Raw genomic sequence first — 13750 nt, forward strand, 5'->3', positions numbered from 1 at the left:
AAATACACTCGGAGGTTTGCCATTGCCTGCCGAGGAGCAACCGCTGTTAAGAAAAAACCTTTTACTATATTTTTTGGGATGGGCTTGAACTCAGGGGCTGATGTGTGAAAGCGCGCACTGCTTACCACTACACCACAGCGGCCAATACGTTTAGGCGTCTTTATTTACATATACGTTTAGGCGTATTTATTTACATAATCAATGTATTATGTATCATGCATATCATATATCATATATATATCATGTATATTATATGTATAATTTCAAATGAAATTCGTAGAGAATCTCTCATGCATTCATTTCTTCGCTAAATTCTGAAACGAAGTAAGTTTTCTCTATGCACGCGCACATATACACATACATTGATTATGTAAATAAAGACGCCTAAACGTATACCACAAATCTGTTTCTTTTCGTGTTGTATCTTTCGAGCATTTGTGTAAAGAAGTAATGTCGCAAAACTCACGAACTTCAATGGACAATATAACAGGTTTAAAACAAGATATATCGTTGATTTAAAAAGCATTATCAAGGGGAAATATTGTAATTTATTTTGGAACGAATTTCCGTCATCCCTTGTCAAGTTTGGTTTGGAGACAAACCGGTTTCGGCGTTATGCCATCTTCAGTGTCATTTTTCGTTCGAAATGAAAAAACGAAAAATGACACTGAAGATGGCACAACGCCGAAACTGGTTTGTCTCCAAACCAAATTTGACAAGGGATGACGGAAAATCGTTTGGTGTGTTCAGAGTGTCCATGCCTGTTGTTTTGGTGTCATTTTTTTTTTTTCGTAAATCAAATTTAAGGGTTCGAATATAACATCCGATGCGGTATTTGTTTGTTCGTTTATTATTTTGCCGTCGAAGGTTTTTAGTTTGTATATTTCCATGTTTTCTAGGACGTTTAGTCGTTGGCCTTTATGTTGTACATGCAGTAGTTTCGCTGCCTTTCTTATTTGCGTTGGTGAACATTTGTTGTTAAACATGTGGTTAGCAAAATTTGACTCTGGTATTGCGCTCGGTTTCTGTGTCTTTTTGTTATAGTCTCTTATATGCTCGCGGAATCTTGTTTTTATTTTACGTCCTGTTTGACCTATGTAACTATGCTGGCATTTGCAAGTTAGTTTATAGACTCCTTGTTTATCCAATGGATCTTCTTGATTTGTGGTGTTCCGTAGTATCCGTCCCACGTTGTTATTTGTTCTGAATGATGTGCGAAGGTTGTGTTTCTGGAACAGCTTTGCAAGTTTGTACGTTGACTTTCCAGTATAGGTTAATACCGCCCAATTTTTGTTATTGTTTTCTTCTTTGTTTGGCTTTTTGTTTTTGTGCTCCCTTCGGATTTCTTCTACCAGATCTCTTTTGTATCCGTTATTAGCCGCTATGGCATATATTGCGTTCAGTTCTTTGTTGTATCCTTCTTTTGTTAGTGGTATTCGCTCAATTATTGTACTTTCAAATTGTTGATTCAATTAAAAAAAAAAAAAAAATTATTCTTGATGAAAATATATGAAGAAAATAGCAAAAAATCGGGTTTTTTGCATGTTTAGGCTCAAATATCTCGAAAACCTAAGCCAATCGAGGAAAACTGATTTTGGATTCAGATTCAGCGCAACAAAAACCTTTAGAAAAGTATAAGCTAGTCCCAGGGTCTGAACTTTTTTTTAAATTTTGTAGGCCTGTGTTATCTTTTCAGTAGGGTTGCCACCATTTTAAAAATTATAATTTCCTACACAACAGTTAGTTGGACTAAAAATGCGGTGCAAAGTGAAAGGATACGGTTCCGGATGTACAGTAAAGTTGTATTTTTTTTAGTGGGGTTGCCATCTACATATGAATTTTTTGTTAATGACATCAGATTTGCACAGTTCATTCAATTTACAAAAAATAAGGTGCCAAGAGCTTGGCCTATAACTGTGCAACACATTTTTATTTTTTCGTGAAGGTTGCCCCCTGTGTCAAAAGTCGAAACGAAAGAGTGCAAAGAAATCTTTAGTTTGAATATTTAAGCTTTTTTATAGGCGTTTGAAGGAAGTTGGCATCAATCGCAATACGTTTGAAAGGTTTTATTCAGAACTGTATTTAGTAGGGTTGCCACATGTTTAAACAAAGATTCAACTTGAATTGTGGCGATTAGATAATTGAAATATGTACCACATATGTGCCACACTAAAGGGGTTTAAGCAAGTTTTGAACAAGTTTTGAAAAAGGTTATCGTTCAAAAGCAACGTTATATATGAAGAGAGGGGAAGGCGTGGCGTACGGGTTATCTGATCGGCCCAAAAGTTTTACCATAACTTGCTAATAGCATGAAGAACATATGTACCAAGTTTGAAAATGATAACTTTGTTTTTAGAATTCATGCCAAAATAATTTAAATTCCGGCCACTGTGGAATGTATTGAAATATGAAAGTGCTATTTTGGCACTTTGTGCCAAATTTGTGAAAAATTAAGTGCCATTATAAGTAAAATAGGGCCAAAAATGGCAAGGTTTGAGCCAAGTTGGCAGCCCTGCAGCCGGATTCCAACTTACGCTATCGCTAATTTTGATCGCCAAAAATCTCGAAACGAATAGCAGACTCGCCTAACAACACGCAACATTTAGTTACATGCCCCTCATACTGCCAGATTTGGTTGATTACACATTGCAGCTATTACTCTTCCCTGCTGGATACTTTTAGGCCACACTGCTTTCAATTAAGAGAATTTCGGCGATGGAAATTAGCGTAGCGATTGCCAGAATTCCACTACTGATCGTGACCCCAATATAAAGAAAGCACTAACTCACTTTCGTACGAAATCCAGTTTGGTGCTATAGTCGGTAGATTAATCACTAAACTCCTATTAGAAGCGATATTACAGCGATTAAAAGGAATAAAATTACATAGGACCTTTCTACATTAAGATAACGATATACATATAAATAGAATATAGATAAGGGCTGAAGGGTACTTATGTATTTTTGTGTAATGTGGTTGTGCTAAGTATATGGGAGAAAGAGTTTAGTACTCTAATGGTTAATAAAGGGTGCGATATGTAGAAAACTGAAATTTATATAATTGTTAAGTGCATGCATAACGTGCGTATCTATACGTTTTTGGCAGTATAATACTTTTTTATGGATTGCAAAAATTGATACTGCGGTTTTTCCAAAATACTGCATTTACACTTTTTTCCTGCCTAAATTTTTTAATACACAGTGTTATAAATATACATATATGTATACATATACTGTTTTATAAAAAATAGGGACACGACATCTTGCACAGTTTTAACTAGTTTTCTTTCGTTTTTAGTAGTTTCAGTAGTTAATTATATAATACTTAACACCACATAAATTCACATTTCAAACTTTGTGGAGAAATTAAAAAAAATTACAAAAACAATTGTATTCATATTTTTTTTAATTCGCAGCATGCAATTTTTAGCTTATTAAATATTATTATAATAAGGTGCAAGTTTCAATAGGCTAAGAATTCGCGTTGATTTTTGGTTTTTTTTCCGACGGTGTTATTATTTGCTTCCATACAAAGCGAATTGTTGAGCATGGTTACTTTTCAAACTAGAATATTGTTGTTATGCAACTTTTTTGAATATTTCAAAATCTTGCAAAAAGTGAGAAATTTGGATTTACATGGCTTTTATTAGACATATCATTTTGTCTCGGGGTGTACACCGGTACACATAATACTAGGAATTCCTTTACTTTATTGGAAAACTGTTTAAAAAAATACTGTACTGTAAAAAATGCTTTTATTTTTAAATGGAAATACTGGGAAATGGGACTTTTTCGCAATAATATACAGTTTTTTGTCTGAAAAAAGATACGAGTGTTATGTATTCACTAGGAATGTTAATCCCGGGATCCCGGGTCTTTATGCATAGAATCCCGGGATTTTCGGGATTTGTAATTTACACTTGTGGCAGTAATAGAAACGCGTTATGTTGTCCAGTTTTGACTATATTTCCTTTTGTATATTTAATATTTTTTTTATAAATGTGTAGCTCAATATACATATAATACCTTGCAACAGGCAATTTTACACAAAAAAAAAACAATATATTCGCGAAACCAAGGGCCAAATACAGTCTCTGACGTCAGAGTTTTTTAAAAGAACCTTGGAACTTAAAGATATGAGTAATTCAAAAAATGATTTAATAAATTCAGTGCAATGTACTTAAAAAACCAGTATGGGTATCCAATTAAAGAAAAGATTCTGTAAAGTTAAAACAGATTAAATTTTTTGGTGCGTAAGGGAATAGTTGGTATTTAAAAGGCCCTTTTATAATTTTATCCATGAACGTCCTTGAAATTTTGCAATTCTTATTTAAAAGAATTATATGTTAATAGATTAAAGGGGCACTCCTATTCGTCCTTGTGAACCCAAAAAGTTCTACAGAAATGTTTCTTTCATTTAGCACCCATATTTTTGTTTTACATTGCACTACATTTTTTAAATAAGTTTTGGAATTAATCATATCTTTGAAATTACAAAGTATTTAAAAAAAATCATGACGTCAGAGAAATTCGCCATTTAAATGCATTTAATTTTATGTAGTATGAGGTATACTTGTACAAAACAACTTCTTTCAAACAGAAAATAAATTATTTGACTTAATTTTTTTTGCATCAAGCTTTTTTCGACATACCTTAAGTTACTTTATCATATATGTACATGCTGAAGTATTATTAAATGCATATATATTTAATTACTGTCTTTCGTTTTGTTACTTATGAAATAATTTTCACTTTAAATAAACAAGTACGTTCCAAGCCCATTTACTTATTATTTATTATATGATAGGAGAGCTTGCCAAACCATATTGATGGCATTTTTTCGATTTAAGTTGTTGAAAAATAATAAAGATCTAAATCCCGGGACTGATCCCGGGATTGAACCAACGACATCCCGAAAATCCCCGGATTATAAAAATCTAAAAAAGTAACATCCCTTGTATGCGACTTACATCAGTGACGTTCGGAAGAGTCTCAAATATTACTCGAAACTGAACTTATTATACATATCGTCGTTTAAAGTACAAAACCGCGAATCGTCGTTCTGCAAAACCGCGTAACTGTCATTTTCTGCCAAAAATTGTATTTGCTCACACAAGCTCTTGGCTCAATCCTTGTCCATTCGTCCTGAAATATATTAGCCAGAGATGCGTTTGCATTATAAAAAAGATAACAATTTTGAAAAATGGGTGTTTTTACTCTCTAGAAAACAATATATGCAACCTCACATACGCGGTTTTGCATTATATTGATACGCGGTTTTGTATATTGTTGATACACGCTTTTGTACTTTAAACGACGATATATATATGCTTATTACATGGGTAGAAGATGGGCAAATCTTCTTTCTCCCAACTATTGATGTAGGCCAGTGATTCCCAAAGTGGTGTAGGTGGACCACCTAGGGTTCACGGGAGACTTGACGGAGGTCTACGTTGGCGTGAAAAAATATGGGGGTCCATGAGTCCACGAAAATTTATCTGGTTTCGACAGTAAAGAACCAAGATGGTTGCTTGATAGCCTCTGTATTTAACTTTAATTTTTTGAGTGGTGTATGATGCTCTTGACGCACTGCTGCACTTACCGTCACTTTGTGTTTTCATACGTGGGAAAGCCTTTAAGGCCAGGTGCAGGCTAAAAAGAACGAGATGTTGGCGTAACACTGAGTGGGGCGCGACGGAAATTGCTAGCGGCAGAGATTTAAGCACTTGTGTATTTTCAATGCTACGGGATAGTACGCCACCATTACCTTTGTTAAAGAGATTCTATAATGCTGAGTTTCCTGAGACTGAGTGCCGGTTTAATTCCATCACTGACTCACACATTTTCGAATCTTCACTGATGACTCCAAAACTGACTCTGGGTCATGATCTGGGGTCGAAGTTAATGAGGATAAGCTTCACTTCTCTGTTGGGGAATGTGCTTCGGTCTTCCAGGCTGAGGTAATTGCAATCCTCAAATCCATGGACTACGTGGTGGAACATAGGTGGAGGGGAAGGAGTTTACGTGTCTTCAGTGATAGCTAAGCTGCACTTAAGGCATTGGCCAGCCCTCGAAACTAGTTCGGCAATGCAAGTCTCGACTAAATTGTGGTGGTAAACATAACGAGCTTGGTTTACTGTGGCTGCCAGGTCACTCAGGAGTACCTGGTAAAGAGACATCTGACCATTTGGACAGAATTGGCAGAGACCAGGCATTCCCCGATCTGCAACCAGTTTCAGCACACCCACTTTAGGCCATCGAAGCAACTATCAGAAACTGGGTGAATAGCAATGACTGGGAGGCATCGAGCGGATGCAGGCAAAACTCATGTTGCCTTCAATCTCAGAATGTCTGTCTAGTGTTTTGCTCTCACTGAGCAGACGACACTGCATGCAACTTGTTGGACTGCTGACTTGTTCACGTGGCACAAACACCTGACTGTGATAGGCGTAAATGACAAATCCATTGGCCCATCCTGCCTAGAAGAGGATGAGACGGTGGGACACTTTTTGTGTTTCTTGCTTGCTTGGTTGTTTGCATCGAATTTTCTAGACTCGTTATTTTCTCTTAAACAGTTTTGTTGTTTTAAGTTTTGTGTTTTTAAACCACGGAGCAATAAAAATAAAAATGATGCTGTCAACACAAATAAACTAGTTTACAAATACTCCACGTACAAAGTCATGAATGAGCCGAACAATTGATGAGTTTATGGTGAACATAATGTAAATAACGCTAGGGCTCGAAGTGCTCTTGAAAAATATAACTTCTCAGAGCGAGAAAGTATTTCGATAGATTTACGACCTCTATTTTTTAAAACCTGCAAGTGTGTAATCACATTATTTTAATAAATAGAAATAAAAAATAATAGAAAGAAAATATTTTAGTTTTATTTGGGCCACTCCGAGTTTAGTTTTTGAATTCACCCGCGATGAAAACTTACATAGAGTTAGATTTAATCTTCACACCTCATGTTGATACGAGCTTTGGGAATATTTAGAAATGTATCAGCAGGGGGCCACCGAAACCAGTAAATTTTTCAAAGGGGTCTTCGAGAAAAAAAGTTTGGGAACCTCTGATGTAGACACTTATTTATGACAGGAGCTGCTAACTCACTGAAACTCAAGCTTGGAATTGTCAAGCTTGTCGTTTTTTGGAATCAAAGGTTGTTAAGTAGTCTGCGTTCTGCATCTTCAAATTACTACTTCGGATTTAAATACAAGAAAACATAGACGGTATTACTTCTAATGCTGCACAGCGGCTGCTGTTGTGTAGTGGTAAGAAGTGGGCGCTTCAACTCCGCAGGACTTGGGTTCAATCCCTCGACAAAGCAACATCGCAAAAAAATTTAAAAAAAAGGGCAGGCAATGGCAAGCCTCCGAGTGTATTTCTGCCATCATAAACAGCTTCTCATGAAAATACCATGGCCGTTCGGAGTCGGCGTAAAATTGTAGGTCCCTCCCCTTTGTGTGACAACATCAAGGCGCACGCCACAAATCGGAGGAGAAGCTCAGCCAAACACTAATATATTTAAGCGCCAATCTATTATTATTACTTTTAATATAATTGATGGATTCACCTCAAGCAGCACACTGGTGTATAACTTGGTGTAAATTTACGAATTTTGGTATAAATCTGATTAATTGTACCAAAATTCACAAATTTACACCAAGTTATACACCAGCGTGCTACTTGAGACCATTGTGTCGTAAGTGTCATATTGTTGTATGTCGTAAACTTTAAAAGCTTAAATAAATGTTTAGAGAACTTGGAACCAAGAGCAACTATTTTTTAACACTTAATATATTTTTTAGTTTACGACATAAAAAAATACGACACTTACGACACCCTAAATTTGCAGGCTTCATAGTTATTGCAATCACAGTTTTGTAAAATAAAACTTTTCCTCTTTAAGACAAGCTTAGTATTATTGCTATTGTTTGGGTCATTTCGTTTGTAACAATATGTTTTCGACAGTATAATCACGAATACAACAATAGTGTTTTTTTTTTGTTAATTCCTTAAACATATGGGCCCATAGTTATAGTCGTAAGTTAAAACTCATTCTTGCCAATATAAAGTTTCAGTTTAGAATAGATCTTTAAGTTGTGTCAATCATAGACATCTTAGAAAAAGCGTTTTGTTAAGATGAGAGAGAACAGAGCTATCCATATGAAGACAGAAAAATTTTCTCGGCAATATAATGAAATATGAGTACTTTAATTAGTTCACCCTGTGTCCGCTGCAGGATTGCGAATTTCGCATGCCGGGAAGCCGTGGGCTCGAATCCCACTGCCAGGAAACACTTTTTTACGTCTTTTTTTGTTGTTTTAAATATAATTTTAATTTTTTTATGTAATTATAGTTGTTGGGACCATTTTAATTAAAATTTAACTCCAAAAACTTTGATTAGCTGGAAATAATTATGTGAAATATCATAAACAAAAAAAGATAACGAAATAAAAGTGGGATTCATGAAACGTGCAAATGTTGTAAAATTCGCCACCTTATAATACAGCTGATTACTTTTGTGTGGAAACTCTTCTGCGACAAAATTGCGACATCGCCATAATATTTGAGCTGGCAATCATTGCAAACACAAAGTCGCAAAACACATTATATTTTATTGCCCTCAAATACTTCAAGAAAAAGTATATTAGTTAAGGCTGCTTCGAAATATAATTGTAAAAACTTTTATTTTTCACTTACGCTCGCCATTTTTAGAAAATTTTACTTTTGTAATCCGGAGTAGCGATAGGTCGTTCATACAACTTTGTTTGCAACGTTGCCAATTCGCCAAAAATGCCACTTTGCGACGTTTTATGAATCGCACTAAGATAAAAAAATGTTTGTATAAAAAAAAAATTGTATGAAAAAACATTGTTTGGAATCGCTCGGAATGGGGACCGAACCTGGGTGCTACTGCGATTACTAAAGTAAAACAAATTTAGAATCGTATTTTACCATTTTAAAATCACGTTCTCCTTATTTTTAAGTTAAAATTCTGTTTTTACCATAAATGCATTTTACGTTGACTATGAAAGAGTTAAAATGGTGATTACTATAAAACACAATTTTAATCGTAAAATCCTTTTTCGAACTTCTCTATGACTACGGGCCATAGTGTTTTAATAAACTTACGGGATGAACGTCAATGAAAAATTTATGTTTCTCCTTATCGGCTGGAGTAATCCCTTCCACTGCATTCAGAAAGCTTTCATCTCCCAAATAAAAATGAGGAAAACTTAGCATAATGGGTGAATCTAAAAAATATATAAAACTTTAAATTTGTATGTAACCACAAATATATATGTAGGTCGTGTTTACCGTATTGACAAAGTGAAACATTGAACAATCCATTGGGAGAACATGAAGGCTGACCTGCTGGACAGAAGCACATATTTTCCGGATTGCTTTCAACGTCAGAGAACACATTTTCTGGTGGCGTAAACCTATAACCCATAACAGTTTCTTTGACTTGAACTTCCTTTTCAAATGCGAGTGGCAACAGTCTGCATAGATCTTTATCGTATACGAAAAGAATGCGATTTTTATCAATATGTGGTGGAAATATTGAACCATCTGTTCCATTTAATCTGTTGCAGTCATCATTCAACCAATGAGGCAGATGTGATCTTCCATTGTATTTATCGATTATACCGTACTGAGTAATGTCATCTACACCTGTGAATATGGTTATGCGATCCTAGAAAGAAAAACGTAATTATCAAACATAAAGAAGCCTTGGAATATTATTAGATTGTAGTAAAAATATGTATACCATATACATACATATGTATGTATGTATTGTGTAATCCTATACCACGGACAAGAATACCACTTACTTTTTTTGTGTACGAAAATATGTTTAAGCTATACATTTAATTATTGTAATACTTTAAAAATACACATTGGTGATATCCTAGTTAATAAAAAGGTTTCCCGAGGTTTTTTAAACCATGTATTTTATCTGATTGGAACATACCTAGGGCTGCCAGATATCTCCGTTGTCAAACCGGGACACTTTGGTAAATCTAAACCAACAACACCAACCCCCTCCTTTCCTTTAGACAAAAATTACTTACGTACGGAAGTATGTAATAAAATTTTATTTCGACAAGACAAAAACAAAAACATAAAAAGATGAGATCATTTCAACCAACCAACAAAACAAAATACTTCATCACAAATAAAGTTCAAAATAAACTTACAGTGTCGCCCAAAATTATTGGCGCAGACACTTTGGCGGGACACTTTGGTAAATCTAAACCAACAACACCAACCCCCTCCTTTCCTTTAGACAAAAATTACTTACGTACGAAAGTATGTAATAAAATTTTATTTTGACAAAACAAAAACAAAAACATAAAAAGATGTGATCATTTCATCCAACCAACAAAACAAAATACTTTATCACAAATAAAGTTCAAAATAAACTTACAGTGTCGCCCAAAATTATTGGCGCAGAGAATTTTTGACAATGCATGCAATTTTTTTTTTGTTTTAATCAGGGATGGTAATCATTATAAGTTAAAAAATATTGATCAACATTTAATTATTATTATCCGATTTTTATTTTTTTAATGACAAATAATAATTATTTATTGATTTTTACTTTTTTACTTGAATGTGTGAGCGGTATGACTGAGTAGACGTGTAAACATTGTGCTGCCGGTTTTGTCAACTTTTCTTTAATTAATACTTGATTTTAATACTTGTCAAGCTAAGGCCTGTGTGTTAAACTGCCGCTGATTTTCTGCATTTAAGCAAACGTTGTTTTTCGCGCTGAAATTGAAATAATTGGAAATTGAAATAATTCTATTTGCATTATGTCGGTCGAAAAGAAAGTAACAAGAAGTGCAAAGTTGTCCCCGCCGAAGGGTAACACCCCCCATCATGGTAAATGCCGAGATGGTGAGAGTTTGCAAACTGCACATTGGCTACAACAGCTGGAGGCGAAAATGGAAAAACAAAAGCAGGGCATGATAGAACAGCTGAGTGGGAGTATAAAGAGCACTGAAGAGAGACTGATGCAGAGATTTAATGAGATTTCAGCGGAGATGCAGAGCATTAAGACTACGGTAAAGTTCTTGGAAGTGAGGCTGACTGCTGTGGAATCGACGTGTGAGGCGATTGCTTCTCTCAAAGCTGAAGTGCTAGCGCTGAAAAGAGAGTCGGCTCGGTATGAAAATGAGACCGTTGCTACTGACTTGATCATCAACGGCATACCTAAAGCTCGTCGGCGATTTCAAGCATCCGTTGTTGGTTACCCCAGCAACCGAGGCAATCGGAGATCGTCGTGTCACACGTACTTGTTGTCGGCTCGTGTTGATGGAAAATCAAAAATTTTTGATTTTCCATCAACGCGACCGCTTGACAAGCGGTCTGTTTGATAGTGGCGCAAAGCGTTGACAAGCATTAGTGTGTTAGTTTGTTGTGATATGTAAAATGAGCAAGTTCGCGGAAGATAAAGATTTTAGTGGCAAGTAGCAAAAAATCGTCATCCGATGAAGACATGTTTACGTCCGCCCACTACGAAATTTTATTACAAATGGTGTTGACCAGGGTTGCCACTGACGAAAAAAAATATTTACCATCCACTTGAAAAAAATCTACCAAATCTGGGAAATGTCTACCAATAACCTTTTTATAATTATTTTAATAAAAACTATAGTTTTGTTATTTTTTTATTTATTTTAATTAAAACTATAGTTTTTTTTGGCCTTCGGAACATCATCAACGTAAACGAGATCCAAGACCTTTCCAAACTTATTTGGACATATATTTATTTGTTTGAGGCAAAGTTCAGCCATTTCCTCCAGAAATACATTGTAACTATCTCTAGATGAAATTGGTACAACATCGGTGTCAATGATGTTCCATGAAATGTGTGGCAGATTTAAATCGCCCAAAACAATCATAGAATCGGATGCCGTAAGCATTGCATTTACGGCCTCAAGTAAAGAAACTAGCTGCATATATACTGATACGGCAGAATTAGGAGGGATGTAGCAAAGAGTTAAATAAATATAAGTCTTTCCAGCCTGTACACGTATACATTTAAATTCGGTATATTCAATGGCAGGAAGATTAACTTCCTCGGATGGTATCGATGAATGCACCGCAAAAAGAACACCACCGCCGATTCTACCCTCCACCAACTATTTTTTATATCTGACCATGATTTAATTTTCTGTACTGTTGATGTAGTGTTTGAACGTTCTGCAATTTGTGTTGCTTTCTCGTATCGTGATTTTCGTTCGTTAGATAATAGTGCATTGTTCTCTGATTGTTCTTCTATTCATTGGAATGAATGTTGGTATTATGAAACGGTAGACAAGAAGCTCGAATGCCTTAATAATAATTTAACTACCCTTTTTGATCGTCATGTCCCCGTCCGTACTGCAAACGTTATTAATACATCCTGCCCTTGGTTTAACAAAAAAGTAAGTTTCGCTATAAAGAAACGCAACAAGTTGCATGCCAAATGGAGAAGGTCGAATACTGATACTGCGTGGCATGCGTACAAGACCGCGCGAAATGAAGCCACCGTTATCATTAAACAAGCTAAAAGGTGGTATTGTAAACAAAAACTGAATCCTTCTCTCCCATCTAAAGAATTGTGGAGCAACTTGAAGCATTTAAACATACATGGGAAAAATAAAGTGCAGTGCAAAATTCACCCTGATCTATTAAATGACTTTTTTATTGGTTCGGAAAACTGCAGTAACTCTACTATCTCTGATGATACCCCTTTAGATGCTTGTATAACTCTAGATTCTTTTGCGTTTCTCTGCGTGAGTGAATGTGATGTACTAAAGGCAATTATGGCTATTAAGTCGAATGCTGTTGGTGATGATGGAATATATTTAAGATTTGTTAAAATCGTGCTCCCATTTATTATAAGTACTCTTACCCATATAATAAATCATTGCTTCTCTAGTGGCCGTTTTCCGGATGCTTGGAAAAAAGCAATTATTTTGCCTATTCCTAAAAAACCACTTGCGTCGAACCCTTGTGAATACAGGCCTATAAGTATCTTACCAGCATTTTCTAAAGCGTGTGAGTTTTTGATGGCTGACCAAATCTCCATGTACATTCAAAAAAATAATTTGCTTTCGCCTTTGCAGTCTGGGTTTAGACCCAAGCATAGCTGTGCCACAGCTATGGTTAAAATTTTGGATGACATTAGAATGCCGTACGATAATGGAGATCTAACTATTCTATGCCTCTTAGACTTTTCTAAGGCATTTGACTCAGTCAGCCACTCTTTGTTATGTCGGAAACTCAGGCACTACTTTGGGTTTTCTAATGGTGCGATAAAACTTTTGTCTAGCTATCTTAAGGGCAGAGTTCAACGAGTTAAATGTGAGAATGTTTTTTCTCAGTTTAAAGCTATCAAAGCAGGTGTCCCTCAGGGATCAATCCTTGGTCCTCTATTGTTTAGTATTTTTGTAAATGATGTGTTTTCGGTGTGCAAATATGTAAATGTTCATGCGTATGCTGATGATATTCAGCTGTACCTTTCGAATCGTATAGGTCTCGTCGAGGATATATGTTTTAAGGTTAATAGTGATCTGTCCGGTATCTTGTGTTGGGCGCAGAGGAATCTTTTATGTTTAAATGCTGCTAAGTCGTATGTCATGCCTATATGTAAAACTGTAATAGACCCTACCAACATCCCACCTCTGTGGATTGGTACAGCCGCCCTCATGACCACTGAGAAAATTAAGAACTTAGGCTTTATTGTAAAC

At 35.6% G+C, this 13750-nt stretch overlaps 2 protein-coding genes across 6 annotated transcripts in view; one reads left to right on the top strand and one right to left on the bottom strand.

The window, feature by feature from the left end:
* Nucleotides 1-9060: 9060 nt before the first annotated feature.
* The window catches only part of emp (epithelial membrane protein), a 281014-nt gene continuing 276324 nt past the window's right edge, over nucleotides 9061-13750 (bottom strand). For 2 of the 4 annotated variants that reach the window (XM_017609221.1, XM_017609220.1), the window contains 2 exons: nucleotides 9324-9702; nucleotides 9067-9259 (listed from right to left, as the gene is read on the bottom strand). In XM_017609221.1, coding sequence (XP_017464710.1) covers nucleotides 9108-9259; nucleotides 9324-9702 — 531 coding nt within the window. In that variant the 3' untranslated portion in view covers nucleotides 9067-9107. Of the gene's footprint in view, nucleotides 9260-9323; nucleotides 9703-13750 lie in introns of all 4 variants that reach the window. The other 2 variants (XM_017609218.1, XM_017609219.1) reach the window with 2 other exon arrangements.
* LOC108358081 (uncharacterized) lies at nucleotides 10645-11539 on the top strand. 2 transcript variants are annotated; one of them, XR_001846708.1, is made up of 2 exons: nucleotides 10645-11417; nucleotides 11477-11524. XR_001846708.1 is itself a non-coding variant. In XM_017609222.1 (2 exons), the coding sequence occupies exons 1-2, from the start codon at nucleotides 10826-10828 to the stop codon at nucleotides 11484-11486; spliced, it is 489 nt and encodes a 162-aa protein (XP_017464711.1). In that variant the 5' UTR covers nucleotides 10645-10825; the 3' UTR covers nucleotides 11487-11539. The 2 variants fall into 2 exon arrangements, 1 of the variants encoding a protein (XP_017464711.1); XM_017609222.1 differs by having other exon boundaries at nucleotides 10645-11304; nucleotides 11477-11539.

Source organism: Rhagoletis zephyria, unplaced genomic scaffold (assembly GCF_001687245.7).
Source record: "Rhagoletis zephyria isolate East Lansing unplaced genomic scaffold, Rhagoletis_zephyria_1.1 Rzeph_scaffold_00203, whole genome shotgun sequence".
Classification (NCBI taxonomy): Eukaryota; Metazoa; Arthropoda; class Insecta; order Diptera; family Tephritidae; genus Rhagoletis; species Rhagoletis zephyria.